A 22,606-nucleotide genomic window follows, 5' to 3' on the forward strand; every position below is an offset into this window, starting at 1 on the left:
GAATGTACTGACACTGGGCATTAGAGGGAAAAGGTGGGTGAGTGATATTTTTATTAGACCGACTTCTGTTGGTGAGAGAAATAAGCTTTTGATCTTACACAGAGCTCTTCTTCAGGTCCGGGAATAAGAAGAGCTCTGTGTAAGCTCAAAAGTTTGTGTCTCTCATCAATAGAAGTTGGTCCAATCAAAAATATTACCCACCCACCTTGTATCTCTAATATGCTGGGACCAAGACAGCTGCAAGAACACTGCCTACTTACTTTGAGCATGTAAGTTATGTTATGTGGAAAAATCTCATGACATTCTATTTTTCTGTAATGGTGTCATTCTTCCCCATAAAGTCATGTGTTTTCCATGATTTGGATGATCAGTTACAATATGTGTCATGTGAGCTATACTCATTATTTCTTGGAATTGTATCTGTTATATGGAGTTGTGAAAGCTGTAGAGGCAAGTTACCAATTAAGTGTTCATTTTATTCTTCTCCTTTGAAAAAGCCTTTCCATCATAAGAATGACACTAAGAACACTGACATCTCTTTTGCTCTAATACTGTCACAGCCCCTATTTCTACACAAACCCCACAAAGACACCCCCCCGACACTATCCTAAACACAGTTTTGATCCCAAAAAGGGAGAGGTGCCAGAGACTTTATGTAGTGCACTATGGACTTCACCATTGCGCTTGAGTTTACACGGAAGGCACTCAGATACTGTGGTGATGGGCAGCAGTATAGACCTCCAAGATAAAGATATTCTATGTATATTTGTATAGAAATGTAGGACAGTGTGCAAAAAAGCGGTTGGCATCTTTGATAAATATAAGGTATATCTCCCATGCCATTAATGTTACTTTTATTATTGTAAAATGTAGGATAGAATTTACTAACATCTGGACCAGTCGATGTGACACTTCTAAAATAACTGCAGACTAGCTGTACTTGTTTCAGTAACAGTACACTAGTAAGAAAACTGATTGAACTCCAGAGGTTTTTTTGACAGCTGTGATTTGAAACATCTTGGACAACAACTTTTAAATACAGATGCTCCACAGATCTCAGGGGACTGAGGGCAAAAAGATGATTGCTTTATAGGTTCATATATGTTATCTCTCCTTACCCTATCCCTATGGCTTTACATGAATATTGTACAGATTATTAATTATATGACCATGTTCACAGCTTTACTTGAATTCTTATTTTCTCTTCCCCGGTACAGTGCGACAAAATTAAACAAGAGCGTGATGAGGCAGTCAAAAAACTTGAAGAGTTTCAAAAAAGTAAGTAGGCATTTTAGTGGGAATATTAACACTTAGAGTAAGAGCTCAAAAGATAGTAGCCAAATTTTGCTCTGTCTCCTCAGCTGAGTTATTCTGGAATTATACACATGTAAACTGAATAGCTATTATACCCATGTAAGTTGAGTAGCTGGAGTTTTTTGGTGGGAAGGGAGTCAAGCTGCTAAAAGAAAAGAAATTATCGATGTCCCTTGGTAATTTTTATAGCAAGTCATATATTATTCTGTGAAAAATGTCAAGATCAGTTTTACACTTTTATGGTAATGGTTCTATTGACACTGTGTGGTGTCTGGAAGTAACAAAGCACAGCTAATGGGAGTGTAACTATCCTAGTGGAATAGCTCCTCATGAGGGACCATTACAATGGGATTTTGGTCTGTTATGTCTGGTTTGTGTCAATGCATGATGACCATTTAGAAATACAGGACGTGGAAAGCACACACAGAAATATACAGTGTGAGACTAAGTTAATTTAAATTTTATTTGGTTCACAAATACAGTTATAGAAAACAAACCTAAAAAATGGTAACTTTTACTATTCTCAAATGATCTTGTATAATTGCTCCATAAGGCAAGGATATTCATAAATAAGAAGTCTAATTCCTGTGGAAACAAACACAGCCTGTTTGGGTTTTTGTTATGATACTGTGAATACCAGAATGTGACAAAAATGTCAAGTAGTTAAGGCTTAAAATTCAAAGTAATATTTGATGTAAAATTTTATAGGTTTCCTTTATCTTCCTTTCACATTTTTAAAGAACATACCTTGTAAACATAGTGATAAAATGCCAGGAATATTAGGATTTTAAGGCAATAATAGAGTCCATTATTTAAATGACAATATAAAAGGCAATTATATTGATGAAGAGCTACACCGGCTTTGTGTCTGTGAATAAACTTGGCCTGTACTCAGCTTCTATTTGTTCTCCTGGCATAAACACATATTGTGTGTGATTCCAGTTTAATGGGGCCCCATTTGTATGCCAAGCAGCTGCATTTTAGGCCCTATTGCGTGATTTCATAGCTCTCTGAAAATTGGTTCTATTCAGCACAAGAGATAGAAGGTGGTGGTGGGGGGGAAAGCTTCAACACACAATCATTTCTTTTCAATTGGAGCCAGCAAGGTTGATGACAACATGACCATTGTGTTATAATGATAAGACCACTAAGGATCTGTACCTCTCATCAAGGCTTTCACACAACAGCAGATACAATTTAATTCACTGCTCTGTCAGCAGTGCTGATACCATTATGCCGTCTGTCTCCACAGTTATAATCACTGTCCTCCGAGAAATGCAGTTGAAATGATCTTGAGCAGTCAAAGAAACTCTCAATTAAGGCTGCCACTTCCAATGTGTCAGATTGTGTCTTATGCACTTGGTACAATTTTCACTTCCAATCCTGTTTATTTACAATGTCTACCAGTAATTACGCTTAACGTGTCATTTAGTGAGGGTGCCCCTGCCAAGGAGATTGTTGGGTGCTGCCGTACCATTGAGTGGGAGTTTCTCGCAGTCAATGCCATCAGCAGCTTTTAGTCCCTGATGGGATGCAGTAGTAATGTTGATAATGCAAGTATCGTGCTCATCAAGTCATAATTAGATGCCACTCAAATGTGCCACTTGTAATAACAGTGTTGATTCATGTTTTCTCGGTGACTGCAACTACTAATTAGTTAAGTGGTTTTTGGCTGGCCTGCATTTGCTGCAGATTATTATTACCCCTGAAAAAACGTCAAGGTTAGAGATGTTTCTGGCCACTTAGTGCTGCTTTATGAATTTTAATATTAACATAATAAGAACTTTGGGCAGATTTAGGAAGTAATATATTTTTGAATTTAATTTGGAAAGAATTTTTTTCCTGAGTGTAATCATAATTGCAGGTTAATTAAGCTTAAGTGAACCAAGAGTAATCTTTAGTTGTTCTATGTGACCTGGTTCTGATTTCCTAACTTTAACTAGTTCTGCATGCAGGATTTGAGATGAGGTTCTTTCCCTCTTGGTGGATATATCCAGTATAATTTATCCATCCATCCTCAATTTCTGAGTTTATGATGCAACAACAACAAAAGGAAAAGCACCAATAGTCAATTTCTTAAGTTTTCCTCTTTGAAATATATTCCTCCACGTCCTCCAGTGAAGGGCAGCAGCTTTGCTCCATGCCAATAGTGTAGTCTTTCTGTTAAGCAAGCATAACTGGCCACAGAAAGATCACCCCAGCACAGGAGATTCCACAATGATTGAGGAACTCCCATTTTCCTCTTCTCTCTACTGCAAGTTTTAGGGGACGTGGTCTGAGGATAGATAGAGGTTGTTGGCCAGGATTCCTCAATATTTTGCAAATATCCAGCTGTTCTTTTGGTCTTTTCAGGCTGTTTATGGCCAGCAGAAATTAGAGCAGACAAAGGGCTACTTTAAGGCTTTATCTGCATTGGAAACTGAATGACAAACTTTTTTCGTTCAGGGGTGTGGAAAAAAAACACTCCCCCAAATGACAGAAGTTTTTCAGTCGAAAAGCATGGGTGTGAACAGCGCTTTGTCTGCAGGAATGCTCTCCTGCTTGCTGCTCATTGGGAGTGGAAGCTTTTTGTCAGAAGGAGAGCTCTCTCTTGCCGACAGACAGCGACTACACTGCACGCCTTTTAGCAGCACAGCTGTAGTAGCACAGCTGCGTTGTTAAAAGGTTTGTAGTGTGGACAAAGCCTTATTTATGCTGGAGGACTAACACTGCACATAGTGGTCCCAGAATCAAGGAACGTCAGGGTGAGTGTTTTAGGTCACTTTGGCCCAACTTGCATGGCCTCCCCTTTCACCTGTAGCCAAAGACTTGCCCCATGGTCTCCAAGTTATTTTTAACTTCAAAACATAAAATTTTCTTGCATTATTGACTAAATAGAATTAGCAAAAGTACATTTGTAAAATAGTGGTAAAACTTCTCAACTGTCAGCACTTTGCTATCTTCCTAAACTATTTCATCTGTGTTGTGCCCATCTGTGTGGTGTCTAGGCACTAGTAGTATCTAGTAGTGCCCATTTTTTTATATCTTTGTCTAATGAACTACATAGTCTGAAAATATTTTTCCAGTCACAATTCTCAAGCTTGTTTTGGGGGAATAAAATATATCTATTTCTTTAGTGTGTGAAGCTGTTAAGTTTTAACTCTATCTTCCTGGTGATAAATAATACAAATGATTTTTTCAGTTTTTCTGTCTTCAAGCTAAATTCTGTTGTCCTTACTGATATTGTGTAATATCATAGTCTGAATAGTCCTATTTCCATATTAAAGTCTTGATTCTGCAGTTGACTCCATGCAAGGAATGCAATCTGCCACCACAGAGTCAGCTGCAGAATCAGGGCCTCAGGACACTGAGGGTGTCAGAATCTAGCCCTCAGAGTAAAGATGGTGCAGTGGTTAAGATGCTAACCTGAGGACTTGAGAGACCTAGATTCAATTCCCTACTCTGCTACAGACTTCCTGTGTAACCTTGGGCAAGTCACTTAGAGGGGAGCTTTTCCAAGCCATAAACGGTGTCTGGTGCCTAACACTCACTGAAAGTCAATGTGAGTTAGGCACCTAACTGCCATCTGTGCTTTGAAAATCCCCCTTTAGTCCGTCTGTGCCTCAGTTTCCCCTCTGTAAAATGGAGATAATAGTACTTCCCTATTTTATGGAGGTTTGAGGATAAATGCATTTAAATATTATGAGGTGCTCAGATACCAAATCACCTATTTCACAATCACTCTGACATGATCTCAAAAGTTCTAATGTGGATATTTCTGTTGTGTGTTACTATCTGATTATCACTGTATCTTATTTAGGCCCCAATCCCACAAAAGGATCCATGTGAGTGTTGGGGTCTGCCTATGTGTATTGTAGCAGGACTGGGAGCACAGGTTGTAAAGTCTTTCATTTATGTTAGTACAGGGCCAGGCACAGAGAGAAATCAAGCCATAAATAATAATTAAAATACAAAAGCTTTTGTCATTGCATTGTTCCAATTGCCTAGTTTAAATTACAAATAAAGTCAGGAAATGCCCAAGTTAAAGTTTCAACAGTAGTATTAACTAAGCTGTGTGGCATGCCTGTTCTGTGGCTTTTATAATACAGTGTTCAGCCAACAACAGAATCGTACATTATGCCTGGAAATCAGTGAGCCCACTTATGGAGTAAGGTACTACTCCATGTGAGTGCCCTGTGTCCTGAAGGAACTCTCACTTTGGAGCAGAGACTCTCTCTCCCTTCCACTCCCTGACCCCTTCTTTTCTTTGTTTAGCTCCTAGCATGATGGGGTTCTGGTCCAACTAGGGTGCCGGTGTGCTACTACAATTCAATTAATAAATGATGATTATTGTCAAAATTGTCCCTTCTGGCCTTAAAAATCTATCAATTTATGACTTGCTTTTAGCTATCTGAAACTTCTGTAATTATAATTTTGCTAGCATGGTTAATAATATTCTGATTGTTGCTTACAAAGTATATCTCTCATTCTGTTTTCATAACCTTTCCTCTCTACATGCATTTGTATGGGCTGTGCTTTTCTGATTTGCAAAACCATTTTAAAAAGTTTTTGATGTGGAAGACAGTGTAGTCATAATCATGGGATGAGTGTGTCAGTTACAGTAAAAAATTAGTCAGCTTTTTCAGCTTTGTAATAAGCACATTTCCCCATTTTCTAGTTTCTCACATGGTTATCGAGGAAGTAAATTGTATGCAGAACCACCTTGAAATTGAAAAGACCTGCCGTGAAAGTGCTGAAGCTTTGGCTTCTAAGGTGAGAACAATTAATACAATTGTTCAGTTATATCTGTATTCTGATTTCATGATCTTATTCTGCATGAAGGGTGTTGGGTGTGTGTGTCCCTGTAAGCACAGCAGATGCCTGTTTGCCTTCTTTGAGATATGAAATAGCTTTAAGATAGTAAAAGCTATAATTCATATGTGAAACACTGTAAAATGTATTTGTTGTTTTGATGGAAGGTGCCCTCCTTTTAGAAGTGTCTGTTTAGTTATGCTTTTGGAACATTAAGCAAGATATCAGTAATTCATGGAGCATTACTTTTTATAGTCCATTTTATATGTGTTTGGGCTAAATGGTAAACAAGTTTAAAACTATCCCACATGTGACATAAAGGAATAATGAGCATCTCAGTATCTGAATCAAATGAAAAAGTCGGCCAAAGCATTACATTTCAGGTGATTGTTCGTGAAAGCTAACCAAGGGCAGGCAAAAGATGACCTCCAGTGCTCTGTTGATTGCATCTAGTCTGATGAATTTACCAAGTGTGTAATTTTCTATATTCCATCTAATCAGAAGTACATTATTATTAAAGAATGTTTTTATGTCTGTGTTATGTATTTTTGGTTGTGCAAAATGCATCTGAGCCACTTCATCAGAAAATGGATTACAGCAATTTTGAACCAAATTTCATTAGCAATGCCAGCTGTTTTTTTTGCCTGCCCAGAGTACTACTTTGGATGTGGCAGAAATCACACCAACAAGAAATCTCTTTAATTTAGATGCATTAGCAATGTACTTTCCAGAGGTGTTTACTTAATTGTTTGCATAATAACAAGATATTAGAATTCATAAGGTAATCAATCAGCATATAACTAAGAAAAGTAATTTATGTATGTAACTTTCCTCTCCTCCGTTCATTATTTGTAACGTACATAGTGACACACATGGGTGGTTAAAAGACTTGCACTGTCTAGTAGGGCTGATGTGCTTGTTAGTATGTGCTAATTAAAACATGCAAGATTCCTCTTGCTTCTTTTATTTCAGTCTTTGGAAATGAGATGTATTTGAAGAGGCTCTGTACTCAAGCAGATCTCGCATTTTTATGGAAGGGAGTTTTGCCTAGGTAAAGAATTCAGGATCTTTTCCCCAGTACAGATATCCCTTCTAATCAGAGGAGGAAGTATGGTCTCTGGCTGCATTTTTCAGATTGCATAGACCAGGGTGCATTGCGTGTCCTTGCTGGCAGATCTGGACCCGATCTCTGTGGGGGCAGAGAGGGGTGCTTGGATGTTGGCACATGGGCATGCAAACATTGCACACCCCTTGTGCACCGTGGAGGTTAGCTTTGGGGGGGCTACATGCATGCAGGCAGAATACAGATGTGGATCAAACAAGTAGAGGCTGGGAGGGAGACCGAAGAATCTTTTGCTATCTGGATCCTCCAGTTCTTCCTGCCAGCTTGCTTCATGGTAGGGATTCATTTAAGCTCCCTCATTGTTCTTTCCCAGCCATGCATCTGCTTAGCATCCAACCCAACTACTGGGGATGGGCATTGGCCTGTGATTATGACCCATATTATATTCGATGATTTAAATTCTGTTATGATTATCTTTTTACATATATTGAACCTATGATGTTAACACTCTGGCATCAAAGTAATTAGAAGTTAATTATGACTTCTTTAGGATTAGCACTTTTATTAATGCCAATGTATGGTGAAGAATAGGAGCTGAGGCAGCTATCACAAAGAATATATTGGATTAAAGTAAGCATGCTAATTAATTGATTTGAGCCTATCTAGGATATTCACTAACCAGGAGTACCAGAGAGAAACATTTCCTGTATGAAGTAAGAAATGGGCCTGACTGAACCATAATGTCCACTTCACAGTAGTAGGGGGCCAAACTTCATGGTTTGGGCCCCTCTTTAGTCTTAGGTGCTGTGTTTTAAAGTAATATCATTTTGTCTTGCTTGCTGCATGATTGATAAATCTTCTGGTTAAAATAGAGAAGAAAAAAAATATACTTGGCTAAGTACTGTGTGTATCTTTACTTTTCAGTTGAACAAAGAAAATAAGACCCTGAAAAGAATTAGCATGTTGTATATGGCTAAACTGGGGCCAGATATCATTACAGAAGAAATTAACATCGATGACGATGATTCATCCACAGAAACTGAAGGAAGCTCGGGTTCGTGCAACTCGGTGTATTGTCAACAGCAAATGAAAGGTGAGCTCTGCTGTTGAATAGACTGCACTGTGCAGGATAACTGTTACTATCTCAAACACACATACTGTAGAACAAGTTACAATGCAGTGATGGAGTCCTACACTCAGGTGAGAGATTTCAGTGTTGACTCAATAAAATAAACATTTGCGTTAGTCTAGTAACAGTGATAGGTCAGTCACTTGTTACTTTTTACATACAGAGAAAGACTGGGGGCAGGGTCACCTACGGCATTATTTCAGCTGCTGTTTGTGTAAAGTTTCTTCAGTAGGCATGTAAGGCAGCATTCCTTGTCATCTTTCATTTAGTATCTTTATTTCCTGCGTCCATCTAACTTTGCATGAGGCACTATCAAAATAAATGAGTTAAACAGGGACTTTTGCACTGGCACAAACAGCAAAGCTTGAGGGTGACAAAGGGTGCTTATCCCAGAGAACTCTGCTTTATTAGTAAGTTTCTGAGCTCCCTTTTCTTTTTTCGCAAGCAATCCCTACTGGAATAAGAGCTTCCCTCCCAGCCTGATTCTGCATAGGCTTGTGTTGATTATGATGGCATGACTTCTAACAAAGGACATGTATGGATTTCCCCAATTCAGCATTATGAGACAGGTTAAAATGCTCCCTTTTTAAGAGAACCTCTACTCTTTCTAATTGCAATAACAGTAATCCTACTACTTTCAGAGTGTTTGTGGTTTTAATCGTGTTAATTACTCTCAGTTTAACTTGTGTGACCTCACTTAATTACTATACTGGTGCAGCCTATGCTAGTGAAAAAAGAGTCTGAATATAAAGATCAGACACTGCAGACATGAACTAGATAAATGTCAAAACACCCCCATGTAGTAGATAAGTATGATTCTCCCCATTTTACCAACGAGAAAGCTGAGGCACAGAGCAATTAAATGCTTTGTCTAACACTGCACAGCAAATCGCTGTCAGAACTGGGATCAAACTCCAGAGTTCCTAGTACTTCCCCTTGGAGAAAGAAGCCAAGGATCCTGTTGGAGGTTGAGAAGAGAGGGAGCAGGGAAAAGTCTGGTTGGGTACTGAGAAGAGTACTAAGGAAGTTGAGGGGGAGAGAATAACTCAAAAGTGAAAGGTTCAGGTAAGCATGTGCACAGTGAGGGTGGGGGGAAAGGGCATTGTATCTCTTGTCACTGTTGAAGACGCCATTATAGAAGGAAATATGGTCTGTTTTCCAGGAGTTAGAATAGCTGGCTTCTATTCCCTGCTCTGTCACTTGACTCATTGTGAGATCTTGAGCAAGCTACAACCTCCCTGTGCCTCAGACTTTCGTTCTGCACAGTAGAAGGATAATAAATAATCCTGCCTATCTCACATCGGTGCTGGGAGTCTTCCGTAACATTTGTTAAATATTTGTGATTCTTGAATGGAAGTGCAAAGTATTTTAGCAGTGGTATAATAGTCACTGTAGTAGGAGGGGTTGTATTGTCCCATTGGCTGGAGGGAGATCACATTTGTTTAAGCAGGGAGATCTTTGCTGATTTGCTCCAAAAACAACACACAGAAAACACCCCCAATCCTTTCCAATGTACTTGCCCAGCTACTTGCATGGAAAGTTCCCTGGGTGCCCATCCCAGAGAGAGCAGGGTGGAGGCTGCTTTCAGACAAAAAGAAAACGTTTGAAAAGCCCAATATTTCCAGGGATTTTAAATAATTGTAATCCCTGCTCCCAATATGCGATATCCAGTATGTCTAGCAACCATCTCTGCCCCTTTGCAATTGACTAGGAACAGACGTTGAAGCTAATGGTTTGGTATTCAAAGAGCAGCAGCACTATGAAAAATGGAAGGCAGGTGGGGAATGAGAGGGTTTGGTGAGAACTAATAGAACCAGTAAGTCTGTATCTTTGTGTGTCCTTTTTTTTTGGTGTGTTAAGCAACAATTTTAAACTAAACCCTATGCTCCCATTAAGAAGTGATTGTAATCAAATGTTTTATTCCATTGTAATTTAATTATCAAAATATGAAGTAAATTAAGAAACAAATTCTGAGAAAATTACTAGAATTAGCTCTTCTATCAGTAAAAAGGTTATATGCTGACTCACTTCAAATAATGTCACAAGGGTTATAAATTGGCAGCTATTCAGGAGTATTTCTTCACAGAAAACCTCCCAAAGTAATAAGTGCCTGTTGTTTGTTTATATCTTATTGTGACAAGAAAGAGATCGTGATCTGAAAGGAATTTAAGTGCATTAATTTGTTTTACAGGCAGCCTCTAAAAATATTTTTCTGTTGCCACATGGCCTCATCTTGTGAGGTGCTGAGCATCTCCTGAGGGGACTGAGCGTCTTCAGCATCTGGCAGCATTGCACTCATAATAGCATGTTGCCTTGCAGAAAGAGAGTTTTTAGCAGAATGCAGTAAAAGCAAAGACCAAAGAACTGGACAAGAGAGATTACCTTGGTAGAGCAAATCTGAAACTGTAGCCGCGTTGCAGATCTGTTGTATGACACCTGAGAGAAGCATGTGTCTGTGTATGTATTTATGGAGCCGAGGCTATGACTGATATTTTGTCTTTGCAGCCCAGTATGTTTCATGCTCGGCTGTATCCACATAATTGTTGGATTCCCCACCCCACCTCCTCGAGTATAAGATGAAAAATATTTTTTTTTCCCCTCCTGAAAATGTAGAGCTGCGAGATCAAATTATATCTGTTCAGGAGCAAAAGAAGACCTTGGCTATTGAACTGGAAAACCTGAGGCGCAAACTTGTAGAAGTAATTGAAGAAGTATGTATTGTATCATGGAAGGCGAGACCATTAGTGTGCATTCAGTACCTTTTGTATGTAGTGTTGGTTGAAAACTGTCAGTTGTGAAGTTAATTGAATACTATCTAATCGGAGGGTTCACCAGTCTTTTACAATGGACCACTTCGTAAGAGACGGGTCCTTTCATTGACCACCTTAATGTATCCCCTGACTCCCAAATTTTTTGATTTTGTGTGGATGTCCAGGAAGGGCTTTGTGGACCAAGGATTGTTATTCTCTGGTCTAAACTGTGGTGTTATCTGCGTTGGGTCTTTCCCTGATTTTTAGCTGTCAGCAGTCACTCATCAATGTAACTAGACAGGCAAAGGGGCTGTTTTGAGACGGTGGCATGTACCTTTGTTTCATACTAGAGTAAGCTGTGTACTGATGCAAATCACAGCTTATAATCATTTGTGCTGTCTGCCCTACACCTGCATTCAATATGCCAATCAAAAGCTCTTGGACAATAAACAGAGACATCCTCTCCCTCCCTTTGTCCCTCTCCGCACTCCAAAAATTGCATAACTGTAGCTTGCCTGTGTTAAAATTCAGTCAATAGTGGGTAAGCTAATAACTTTTTAACCTGTTACCTTGGAATCTGTCAGGATAAAGACAATGTAGAAGTGCAAATATGGAATTGGTGTGTATCATGAAAGTGGGCAATGCAATCTCCAAAAGACCCATTTGGTTCTGCAGTACTTCATAACGTTTGAAAACAATATTATATCGAGAAGGGAAATATCAATAAGTCAGGTGGGGAATGCCCTTAAACCCCTTTGAAAATTACAGTCTAAAGTCGAAAGTAAACCCTCCAGTCAGAAATCAACTATTCAAAGTAAATCTTTGCATGTAAAATAAGATGCAATAATACATTATGCTACTAATTAGATTCTCACTAATTTATTATTCATCTGTTTGTATCTTATTTATACTCTTCTAGGTAAATAAAGTAAAGGAAGAAAAAGCTGTTCTGACAGCAGAAGTTCATGAACAGAGGAAACTATTGGAAAAATGTAACCGAGGTGTGTGTTCTCAATATTGTGTTTTCATCATCTCCCTCCCTTGCTACTTTATCTCCAGATAATCTGCAGAGCTTTTTCTTAAATTGTGTTGTAATTTATCTTCATAGTGACCGAAGTGACATTCGGGCCATGTTGTGCTAGGCACTGCGTAAACACGTAGGAGACAGTCCCTTCTCTAAAAAAAATCTCATTCTTTAAATAGTCAAGACAGGTGAAAGGTGTGAGCAATGGGGAACCAAGGCACAGAGAGATTTAAGTGACTTTATCCAGGATTTCAGAGGGAGTCTGTCGCAGAGGTGGAAATTTAAACCCAGCTCTCCTGAGCCCCAGTTTGTTGTCTTAACCACAAGGACCAACCTTCCTCTTAATTTACGTACTTAATTTTAAATATCTACAATTCCTGATGCATTGTGAAGTTTTACATTCAAAACAGCACACACAAGGGCTGCATCCGTCAATATTCAAAGAGAATGATCTTCCCCACTCATACAGCATTTCCTGTCTGAAGTCTTCTCCAACTCATTCCCCCACAATCATTCTCCACCAACTCCCATGGGAAAACAGGTAGGTAGGTCCTGCAGCATCCCCCAAAATCTTCAGGCTGTTACACACCAAGGAGCCCAGTGAGTTCCGAAGGCCATGGTCTTCTCACAGAACGTTCTTTGACCAGCTCTGTTCTTTTACACCAAAAAGGGACTATTAATTTGAATCCAGCAGTTGGCAAGTGTCACACTGAGACACAGATGTGATCTCTCAAGTAGTGGGGATTCCAGACAATTTATGATGTCATAGGAAGATGCACACAGGATCAGCGTAGTCTGTCCCCTTCTACAGCATTGTGAAATTCAGGAGCCTGCTGTTGGCTTGAATATTTAATAGGAAATGCTTGTATTTGTTCTTGATATGTGAAACCCACAGGCAGTTATTGAGCACAGGGAAAGAGTTTGCAGAAACGTCAGTGGGCTTTCTGGAAGCTTTCATAGATCATGTAAGAACAATAGGACGATGGAACAAACTGCCTAGGGAAGTCATGGAAGCTCCTTCACTAGGAGTTTTCAAAAAGAGGCTGGATAGCCATGTGTCCTGGTGGTTTAGACACAATAAATCCTGCATGTTGGCAGGGGGGTTAGACTAGATGACCCTTGCATTCCCTTCTAACCCTGTGGTTCTGTGATTCTATGTATTTCCTCACTTTCACATGCAGTTCCATTGCTTGAGCATCAGAGAACGTGAAGGCAGCACTTTGAGGACTCTAGAGGTACGTCTGCATGGCAAGCAGAAACACGCAGCAGCAAGTCTAAGAGCCCAGGCCTACAGACTTGGACTTGTGGGGCTCAAACTACGGTGCTAAAAATAGCTGTATAGACATTCCAGTCCGAGTTTGAATGTCTAGACAGATATTTTTAACACCGTAGCATGAGCCCCATATGTCTGAGTCTGTAGACTTGGGCTCTGAGATTCGCTGCTGCAGGTTCCTGCTTGCCACGTGGAAGTACCCTAAAAGCATATCATCAGCGTGATAGACTATGCCAAGGAAATGTCTGCTGGTCTGGTGTGATGGAGGAAAGCAAGGGCTCTTCTTAACGCCTTCTACAATGTTTCGTTGAAATATCTTCATGTGCTTGAGCAGAGGGGCAATCCATCTGCCTAGATCCAATGGAGTAGGCTAATACCAGCCCAGCATCTAATATAGCAATATACACCACTACCCTCCTATAACGTGACCTGATATAACACGGGTTCGCATATAACGTGGTAGCAGCAGGGCTCCAGCGGCGCTTTAAAGGGTCCAGGGCTCCGGCTGCTGCGGGGAGCCCCGAGCCCTTTAAGTCACTGCCGGAGCCCTGCTGCCGCTACTCCGGGGCTGCGGCCGCGGGGCTGAGCTGGCGATTTAAAGGTCCTGGGCTCCCTGCAGCCGCCGGAGCACGGAGCTCTTTAAATTGCTGCTGGAGCCCTGCCGCCACTACCCTTATATAACGATGTTTCACTTATAACACAGTAGGGATTTTTGGCTCCCCACGACCATGTTATATTGGGGTAGCGATGTATTTCAGTTATGAGTGGTAATGCACGTAGTAGAAGTGCCCTACCACCTAGAAGATAGGATACATAGGCAGACAAAATTACTTGACAATAGACTGATCCCTCTGTACTTTGTGTGAGCCAGCAGAGCGCTGGAGATTACCGATTTGCCAGTTGTCATATACTCTATTCCTGTTATCTCTTGTGTTCCATGCAGCTCTGTTGCATAGTTCTGTAGATGTAGAAGGAATCAATTATTCTGGCCAGGATTGGTGAATTATCGTAAATTTTTTCTAATTGTTTTGTTCGAGAATTTTCTTTTTTAAATGTAATTTGAGAATCAGTTGGATTTTAGTAGCCTATAATCCATGTCACAAAGTACCTCTGACAGTGCTTTGCTTTAGACATAGTTAAGCTCCTCTCCAAAGAGGCAGGGGATTTGCCAAGGGTGGTGTTTGAAATTATATGTCATTACTCCGGAAACCAGTCCTTAGTCAGTTAGAGCTGAAGTGCATTGAGAGAGCAATGTGTGCAAGTAGTCATTAAGATACTTTTTTTAAGGGTTTATCGATATTACTCACAGGTCAGGATTGAGGTGTATGAGCAGAACAATATGAGGAAGTTTGCACAATGCCTGGCCTCGCTATGGCTATTTTTTTAGCCAGCAATATCAGTCTCACTTGCATGACCATTGTTTTAATATGTTACACTCAATAGTACCGATATTACCTTCTTGTTGCAATCTCATTGGCCTCGGAGGTAAAGAGACCCCTTGATACAGAGCCACTAATCTCTGGTATCCAAATGTCAGTTTCCTGGAACTGCATGCTGCTTTACAAAATATGCAACAATCTTTTATGGATTGAGTATTACACTTATAGGGCTAGATTGTGGCACATGCTGACACAGGGGAATAGGACCCCATTTACATCCCTGTGCTCGTTACAGGGTTACTTGAGTCCATGTCTGACGGAGTAAGTACTGTTGTGCACTAGCTTATTCCTTCCTGTAATATGTGAGTGGGGGAATGAGCGGAGTCTCACCTTATCCCTTGCTCACTGGTATGCAACAACACTGAAATAACCATCTTTATCTAGAAATATTGCAACATCGTTACCAGAGAAAAAGAGGGAGAGGTAGGAGAGTGGAGAGAAGCAAAACGTAGACTGATTTTTTTCTGAGTTTTACAGCCTCATGGAAAATAGAAATGAAATTTTAAGCTAGAGACATTTCATGGGTTTGGTTTTAACTAGCCACAGTGGTGGGTGCCATTATTAAAAGCCTACATGAATGGATAAAGGTGTTGGGGGAATAGCATACTTAGTAGGTCTTAATATATGAATAAGTATTGTTGGGAATTTTATGGGAGGAAAAGTTAATTTAGAGAATTTGATATGGAATATAGTCAACTTTGCATCATGTACTGCCAGCGTTACAGGACATAAAACAAATAATAGAAATAATGTCCTTTGTTATGTTTATATAACAAGAAATATCCCAAAGTACTTTCCAAACATTACAAAGCTTGGGATGTGTATGTACACATGGGGAGCGTGTACATACACAGACGTACATAAATTATAAGTAAATTGTGTGCATCATTTCACCCACCACTGAAAGATAGCCATCTCTGGGTAGAATTTAACTACGTAGCAGTCCATAGCAACACTGCACAACAGTTTAGGACCAGAAGGAAATAATGTAGTATCTAATAGTTCAGTGATTACACATATAAAGAGGAAGTTTAGGGGACAAAAGGAGGGCAAAACAAAATCAGAATATTATAGGTGGTTGGAAATTAATGTAGAAATATGGACATATAGAACTACACATTTTTATATTCTTTGTAAGGAATCAAAATATATTGAGCAATGTTGTCCCATGGCCTGATAAAACAAACTGTATTTTTGTTAATTTCTTTGCTAGCTAGTTTTTATTCATCTTTGTCTGTTTTTGTTTTTCAAATAGTGTCTGTACTGGCAGTGGAAGAATATGAAGAACTCCAGGAAAACTTTGAGTTGGAAAAGAATTTACGGAAGAAGGCGGAGTCATTTGCACAAGAGGTGGGTAGTTCAACAGAAATCCTACAGATGAAAGAATTCCATAAAATATGAGTCTTGTAAAATACAAAGAGGCGAGAAGAAGTTTTGATGGTTTTATGGCTAGATCAGACTGTTTGGAACCCAGACCTCTTACAGACCATTTCTATGGCATTGAGCAAGTCACTTAACCTTTGTCCATCAGTTTCACCTGTAAAATCGGTCTAACAATACCTACTTCACAGGTATTTTTAAGGACTAATTCTACAATGTTCATAAGACACTTTATTATCATTTCGTGGTAAGTGCCTTAGAAGTGGAAACTATAATACATTTATATTAATAAATTAAATTGGTAAAATGTAACATTTCCCTCTATTTCATTTTTTAAGTTTTGCTGTTAAATTTGAGATGGCTCAGACAGTCATAACATGAGAATTTATATTCCCATAATATGGGCTTAATGTTGCAAGGGTGACTTGCTTTTTTCATTCTGGTTTGGAGTGGAATAGTTTTATTCGCAGAATATATGAAGCCAACCAAAGAAATATGACACAGCATGATATTCAGATATATGCAAATATGTCTGCAGTTTGAAATATGTCTTCAGAGGAAACTCAGTGTTGGTGAAGATTTCAAACAATCATCTGTGTGGGGGAGCGGCATAAGCAGATTTCGGTGTTGTGAAAATACAAAGAAGAAAATGAGCTTTGAGAGAACATTATGGAATGTCTGTGATAACTGTCCCAATAGCTTCTTGGTCAATGGGTTTCAACCTGTGGTCGGCCGACCCTGGTGGTCTGCAAACTGTCTAATATTTCCAAAGGGATCCGCACCTCTATTTGAAATTTTTTAGGGGTCTGCAAATGAAAAAAGGTTGAAAACTACTGTTCTAGGTGACAGTATTGTTCACCATGGGAATTCTGATAAACTCTAGCGCAATCTTGCCAATCTCAAGCACTGAAAAGTCATGAGATTGGCTTAAAACTCATGCAGTTTAAGAAATAATGCTCTTCTTCTTTGCGTCCTGGTTTTTGAGCTTTAAGGTACACATGGGTTATGTTATCAAGCATTTTCTCCATAACTATGTAGGCTAGAAATTTTTTTTTTAACAGAAGCTGAGAGTCTTAAATAATCATGTGACTCTGGAACCCAGGTTTTAAGGAGAGCACCAAATATCGCAAGACTCACAGTAAAATAAAAGTTGGCAAAACTGCAGTGTTGTGAACGGTAGAAGTATGTTAAGTCTAATTTGAAATGTCCATTCAATTTTGAACACCTGGGTGCAGACAGGCGAATAGAATGTGCTTTCCTGGGCGCACAATTTCTTTTGGGCAACTGGCTGGCTTTTTATTTTTTTTTAACCAAGACTTTCAAGAAATCTCTGCTGGATAACTCCTGTGCATCTAACTCCACCCACTATGTTAGTGATCATATTGTGTGGTAAGGGCATTTTTTGACTGGGAGATTATGGAAGCAAATGGATATGTTTACTGGATGCGGTGTTTGCCAGCTACACCTTTTTTCTTGGTCTGGATATTCATAATGCTTCATAGATTAAGAGAGTCATAGAAAAAGTTGTTCCTAAAAAAAAAAAAAAAAAAAAAAACCCTCCAAAACCCCCCAAAGCTTTGTTGATCTGAGAGCCCTAGGTAGGCTATGAATGAACTTAAAGAACTGGGGACTCTTTAGGGGAAGAAGAAGACACTGTGAGTGTAGCCCACAACCACACAGTGCTACGCTTTGTCGTCCTCCTGCTGGTGACTGGGCCATATACAGAGGTGGTTGAGCCTGCTACAGCCTTGGCTAGCAGAGCTGGGTTTTTAGCTCAGTCGGTGGAGGCACATGCTTTTAGAACGAGAGGTACCAGGTTCAGTCTTCCCTCCCAACAGCCCATAAGTCAAGAGAGGGTCTCTGCTGACAACATGATGCTTATAAGGCTTTCCAGCTCCAAAACTCGCGTGCACTGCTGCTGCACGCATAGCAAATAACTTTCTAGTTCCTGTTCAGCTTTCTATTTGAATAATTGGCCCAGCTATTCATTAATACAGATATTCAAGGAGAAAGATAAGAGTTTCAAAGTCAAAGGTGTATAGGGCCAGACATTAAGGGGTCATTAGGTACCTTAAGACACAGATGAGTGTCTAGTGAGATTTTTCAAAAGCATCTAGGCATTTAACTCCCAATGATTTCAAAGCTGTAACAATTTACTTCAGTTTAGGAGCTGTCCCATTTACTTCAGTGGGACTGCTTCTCTGAATAAGGAATACTCATGTATTTAAGGCTTTGCAGGATTGAACCGTCTACATAGAAATGAATGACCTATGGTTCCTTTGAAAACTATCAAAAAAAAAAAAGACTAGTGGAAGCAACAGAAATAGAGTAAGAATAGGGCAAAGATTCTAGTGTTTATTTGCCTGGAGGTGGTTGGTCTGGTTTTGGTTTTGGGTTTTTTCCCCATATATTTATAATTAAAATTGTCAAATATAGTCTTCTGCCATCTTCTGATACACATCACAATCCACTCAACAAGCACACCACCCCTTTTGCATTCTTGTGCATCATATCCGCACTGAAAATAGAAAAGTGAGAACAGGATGACAGTGAACCACTCTAAAAAGAAAAGCCTTCATTAGACAGCTGGCAGGTTTTCAAGTGTCATTGGCTATACATTTTTTTTCAAAGAACTACAGCCTGTTGCCAAGCACAATCCTAATGAATATGTCAACAAGAACAACAAGCTGAACTAGATCTGCAACACATCATTCTCCAGGGAAGATGTCTTATGCTGTTACTCTATTTCAAAAAAATAAATAAATAAAATTCTGCTCCAAGTAATCCCAGAAACTGTGGAACAATGTTTCAACTATTTAAACTAGTAAAGAAATAGTATGTCTGAGAGTAACAGTAAGGACTTGTCTACATGGAGACTTTGTGTGCAGCAAGTTGTGGTGTGACTCTACAGCGCACTACCTTGCCATGTGCTAACTGGCCACGTGGACCCTGCTACTGTGCAGTAAAAGTTCCATGGTGTACTTTGGCTTTACTGCTCTTTTGAAATGGAAAGCACCGTGGCTTGCCGTGCACTAAGGCCTAGATTTTTAAAGGTATTTAGTAGGGCTGTCAAGTGATTAAAAAAATTAATCGTGATTAATCACACTGTTAATAATAGAATTCCACTTATTTAAATATTTTTGGATTTTTTCTACATTTTCAAATATATTGATTTCAATTATAATACAGAATACAAAGTGTACAGTGCTCAGTTTATTTTTGATTACAAATATTTGCACTGTAAAAAAAAAGAAATAATATTTTTCAGTTCACCTAATATAAGTAGTGCAACCTCTTTATCATGAAAGTTGAACTTACAAATGTAGAATTATGTACAAAAAATAACTGCATTCAAAAATAAAACAATGTAAAACTTTAAAGCCTAAAAATCCATTCAGTCCTATTTCTTGTTCAGCCAATCGCACACTGGTGTTCTCATGGCACTGTTGTAGCCAGCGTCACAAGATATTTACATGCCAGATGTGCTAAAGATTCATATGTCCCTTCATGCTTCAGCAACCATTCCAGAGGGCATGCGTCCATGCAGATAACAGGTTCTGTTCTATAACAATCCAAAGCGGTGTGGACCGACGCATGTTCATTTTCATCATCTGAGTTGGATGCCACCAGCAGAACCTTGGGTCGAGTGCTGCATTTATCCTTAGAAATCTCACACTGGTACCTTCTTTGCATTTTGTTAAATCTGCAGTGAAAGTGTTTGTAAAATGAACATGTGCTGAGTCATCATCCAAGACTACTATAACATGAAATATATGGCAGAATGCAGGTAAAATAGGGCCGGAGACATACAATTCCCCCCCCCCCCCCAGGAGTTCAGTCACAAATTTAATTAATGGATTATTTTTTTAACAAGCATCATCAGCATGAAAACATGGCCTCTAGAATGGTGGTCGACAAATGAAGGGGCATACAAATATTTAGCATATCTGGCATGAAAATATCTTGCAATGCCGGATACAAAAGTCCCATGCAAATACCTTTTCTCACTTTCAGGTGACATTGTGAACAAGAAGTGAGCAGCATTTTCTCCTATAAATGTAAACAAACTTCTTTGTCTTAGTGATTGGTGGAATGAGAAGTAGGACTGAGTGGACTTCTAGGCTCTAAAGTTTTGCATTATTTTGTTTTTGAGTGCAGTTATGTAATAAAAAACTACATTTGTAAGTTGCACTTTCACAATAAAGAGATTGCACTACAGTATTTGTGTGAGGTGAGTTGAAAAATACTGTTTCAATTGGTATTCTATTGTTTAACAATGCGATTAAAACTGCAATTAATTAAACCCGTAATTATTTGATTAATGAGTTTGTTACCAAAGCAGATTTAGATTTATGTGATACACAAGAGAGTGCCTATCATGAACCAATACCAACTAGAGTAAATCTAGCAGCCTCCTGCAAATGACCAGGAATGACCAGTCAAAAGGGAAATAAAAATCATCCACTGAACAGAACAAAGATAATTTTTTCTTATATGGCCCTCAGCACACACCCTTCCCACCACAAATGCCTAGGGAAAGAGATGGTCTTTGAAGCATGCCCTTAGGGTCTATTTGGACCAAGAAAGGGAGGGTTTTCCAAAGTCCTGAGGCTCTTGAACATCTTGCTAGCAGACCCTCTTCTTTAATATCAAGGGACCTGGAGCTTGAATGCTTCCACTGGTCACAACTGTGGAAGTATGGCAAGGGGAGAGGGGGCAGTCTCAGGTAGAAGCCTCTCTGGCCATTTACGGCCAGTTGAAGTCAATGGGACTCTTTCCATTGGGTTATTTTATTTTATTTTGTGTTAAGAGTTTTGAATCAGGGCCTAATAGTATCTTATAGATCAAAAACCATACCTGAAACTCCACTTCAGTGTATTCAAAACAAAAGCAGTTACAGATGTGGAAACTGAAGTGAATTATTCTCTCTCTCTCTCTCTCTCTAATTCTAAATGTCTTGCTCTAAATACTTTGTGCTTAGGGTAGTTTAACTTACTCATCACACTTACTACAAGTAAATGGCAGTTTCTCCTCCTTTAAGTCTCCTAGGGCTATACAATTGGTGCTGTTTTATTACCATTTCCTGCCATGTTTGCCTGCCGTTATGTCCATATCATTTTTATATCCCGAAAACCAATATATGGGATTACTAAGGATCACCTTTCATACCCTACATTTTGCTAAGTCTTTTGCACTTCTCACCACTGCTTTAGCTTTCCCTTCTGAAGTGCAGCATAGTTATTTACTTCTGAATACCGGATGATGCAGAGATTGTTGTCTCTGTCAGAGATAAGCCATTTGTACCTACAGAACTAGGATATTTGTAAAAATGTACAGGGACACTGTCTGGTATCGTGGACCCAGAATTTTAAACTGAATGAATAAAAGCAAAACAAAAGTACCTACAGAACTGAAATATTTTCATATATGAAAAAATTATCTGTAAGCAATTTTTAGTATAGATTCAAATTTTGCCCTGCAAAATTGTTACCCAAACATTGCAGTATTGTGCCAGTGCACCAGAACATAAAAGTGACATTGATTGTAGAAACTACCATAAAAGTATAAGTAATTACTTTTTTGACTTTACTGAATTCTGACAATGAAGAAAGACTAAACAAAGAAAACAAGTGGCAAAAAGTAATGTATATGTAGAAATTATTTTCGCTATTAAAAGGGGGACTATCATCTTAAAATCACTCCTTTATTAATTTTTAATCTATTGTTACAAATAACACCTCAGATTATTTTATTTTTTCAGTTTGATTTACCTTATGCATTTGACAGTATAACCAACTGGTCAGTGTGTGATGCATCTCCTCCTTTGCACCATCCCATAGAGGATATGGGTCTGTCACAGCTCTTATGTGGAGAGCCTGACTCTTTAGCTCAAGTGCTATCCTTAAGCTTTTTAGCACTAGAGGTCCCTGGTTTAATCCCTGGTGTGCAAGCCAAGATAGCAGCAATTATTAGTATGAAGTCCATTTTACTGCTTCCCCTGTATATTCAGTTTCTCCTATTGTTAGTTTGGGTCTTTCATGAGCAGCAGGAGAGAGAAAAGCATGTTAAAATTTTGGAAAATATGATGGTAAAGTCAGCATTTTTAGAGAGACTCAGGGACAGGAGTATTTGAAACTACTTTTAATAATTTTGACATTGATTTCTAGTTGGTAACCCTTTAATACTCTGAGGTGGTGTTAAATGCACAGACCACAATCCTGCAGTCACATCCATGCAAGCAGATCCTTGCACTCCTGTGAAGCTCAGTGGGGCTTCGTATGGACACAAGAATCCAGTCACACAGCTGACTGCAGATTGGTATCATAGAAGAAATGTGTTTAGCAAAATATGATTTTTAACACATTGGTTGGATATGATTTTGTAATGATTACATTATGTTATCTCTGGCATTTCAGGAGGAGGCTGAGTGGGGGTGGGGCTTC

General features: G+C 39.1%; 1 protein-coding gene across 1 annotated transcript in view; it reads left to right on the forward strand.

Moving 5' to 3' along the window:
• Positions 1-22,606, forward strand: part of SHTN1 (shootin 1) — a 99,717-nt gene that overhangs the window by 24,355 nt on the left and 52,756 nt on the right. Inside the window, exons 3-8 of the mRNA XM_050958994.1 lie at positions 1,218-1,278; positions 5,972-6,066; positions 8,093-8,261; positions 10,911-11,008; positions 11,967-12,048; positions 16,039-16,133. Of these exons, the coding sequence (XP_050814951.1) occupies positions 1,218-1,278; positions 5,972-6,066; positions 8,093-8,261; positions 10,911-11,008; positions 11,967-12,048; positions 16,039-16,133 (600 nt within the window). The remainder of the gene's footprint in view (positions 1-1,217; positions 1,279-5,971; positions 6,067-8,092; positions 8,262-10,910; positions 11,009-11,966; positions 12,049-16,038; positions 16,134-22,606) is intronic.

This window comes from Gopherus flavomarginatus, chromosome 6, assembly GCF_025201925.1.
Source record: "Gopherus flavomarginatus isolate rGopFla2 chromosome 6, rGopFla2.mat.asm, whole genome shotgun sequence".
NCBI classification, from domain to species: domain Eukaryota; kingdom Metazoa; phylum Chordata; order Testudines; family Testudinidae; genus Gopherus; species Gopherus flavomarginatus.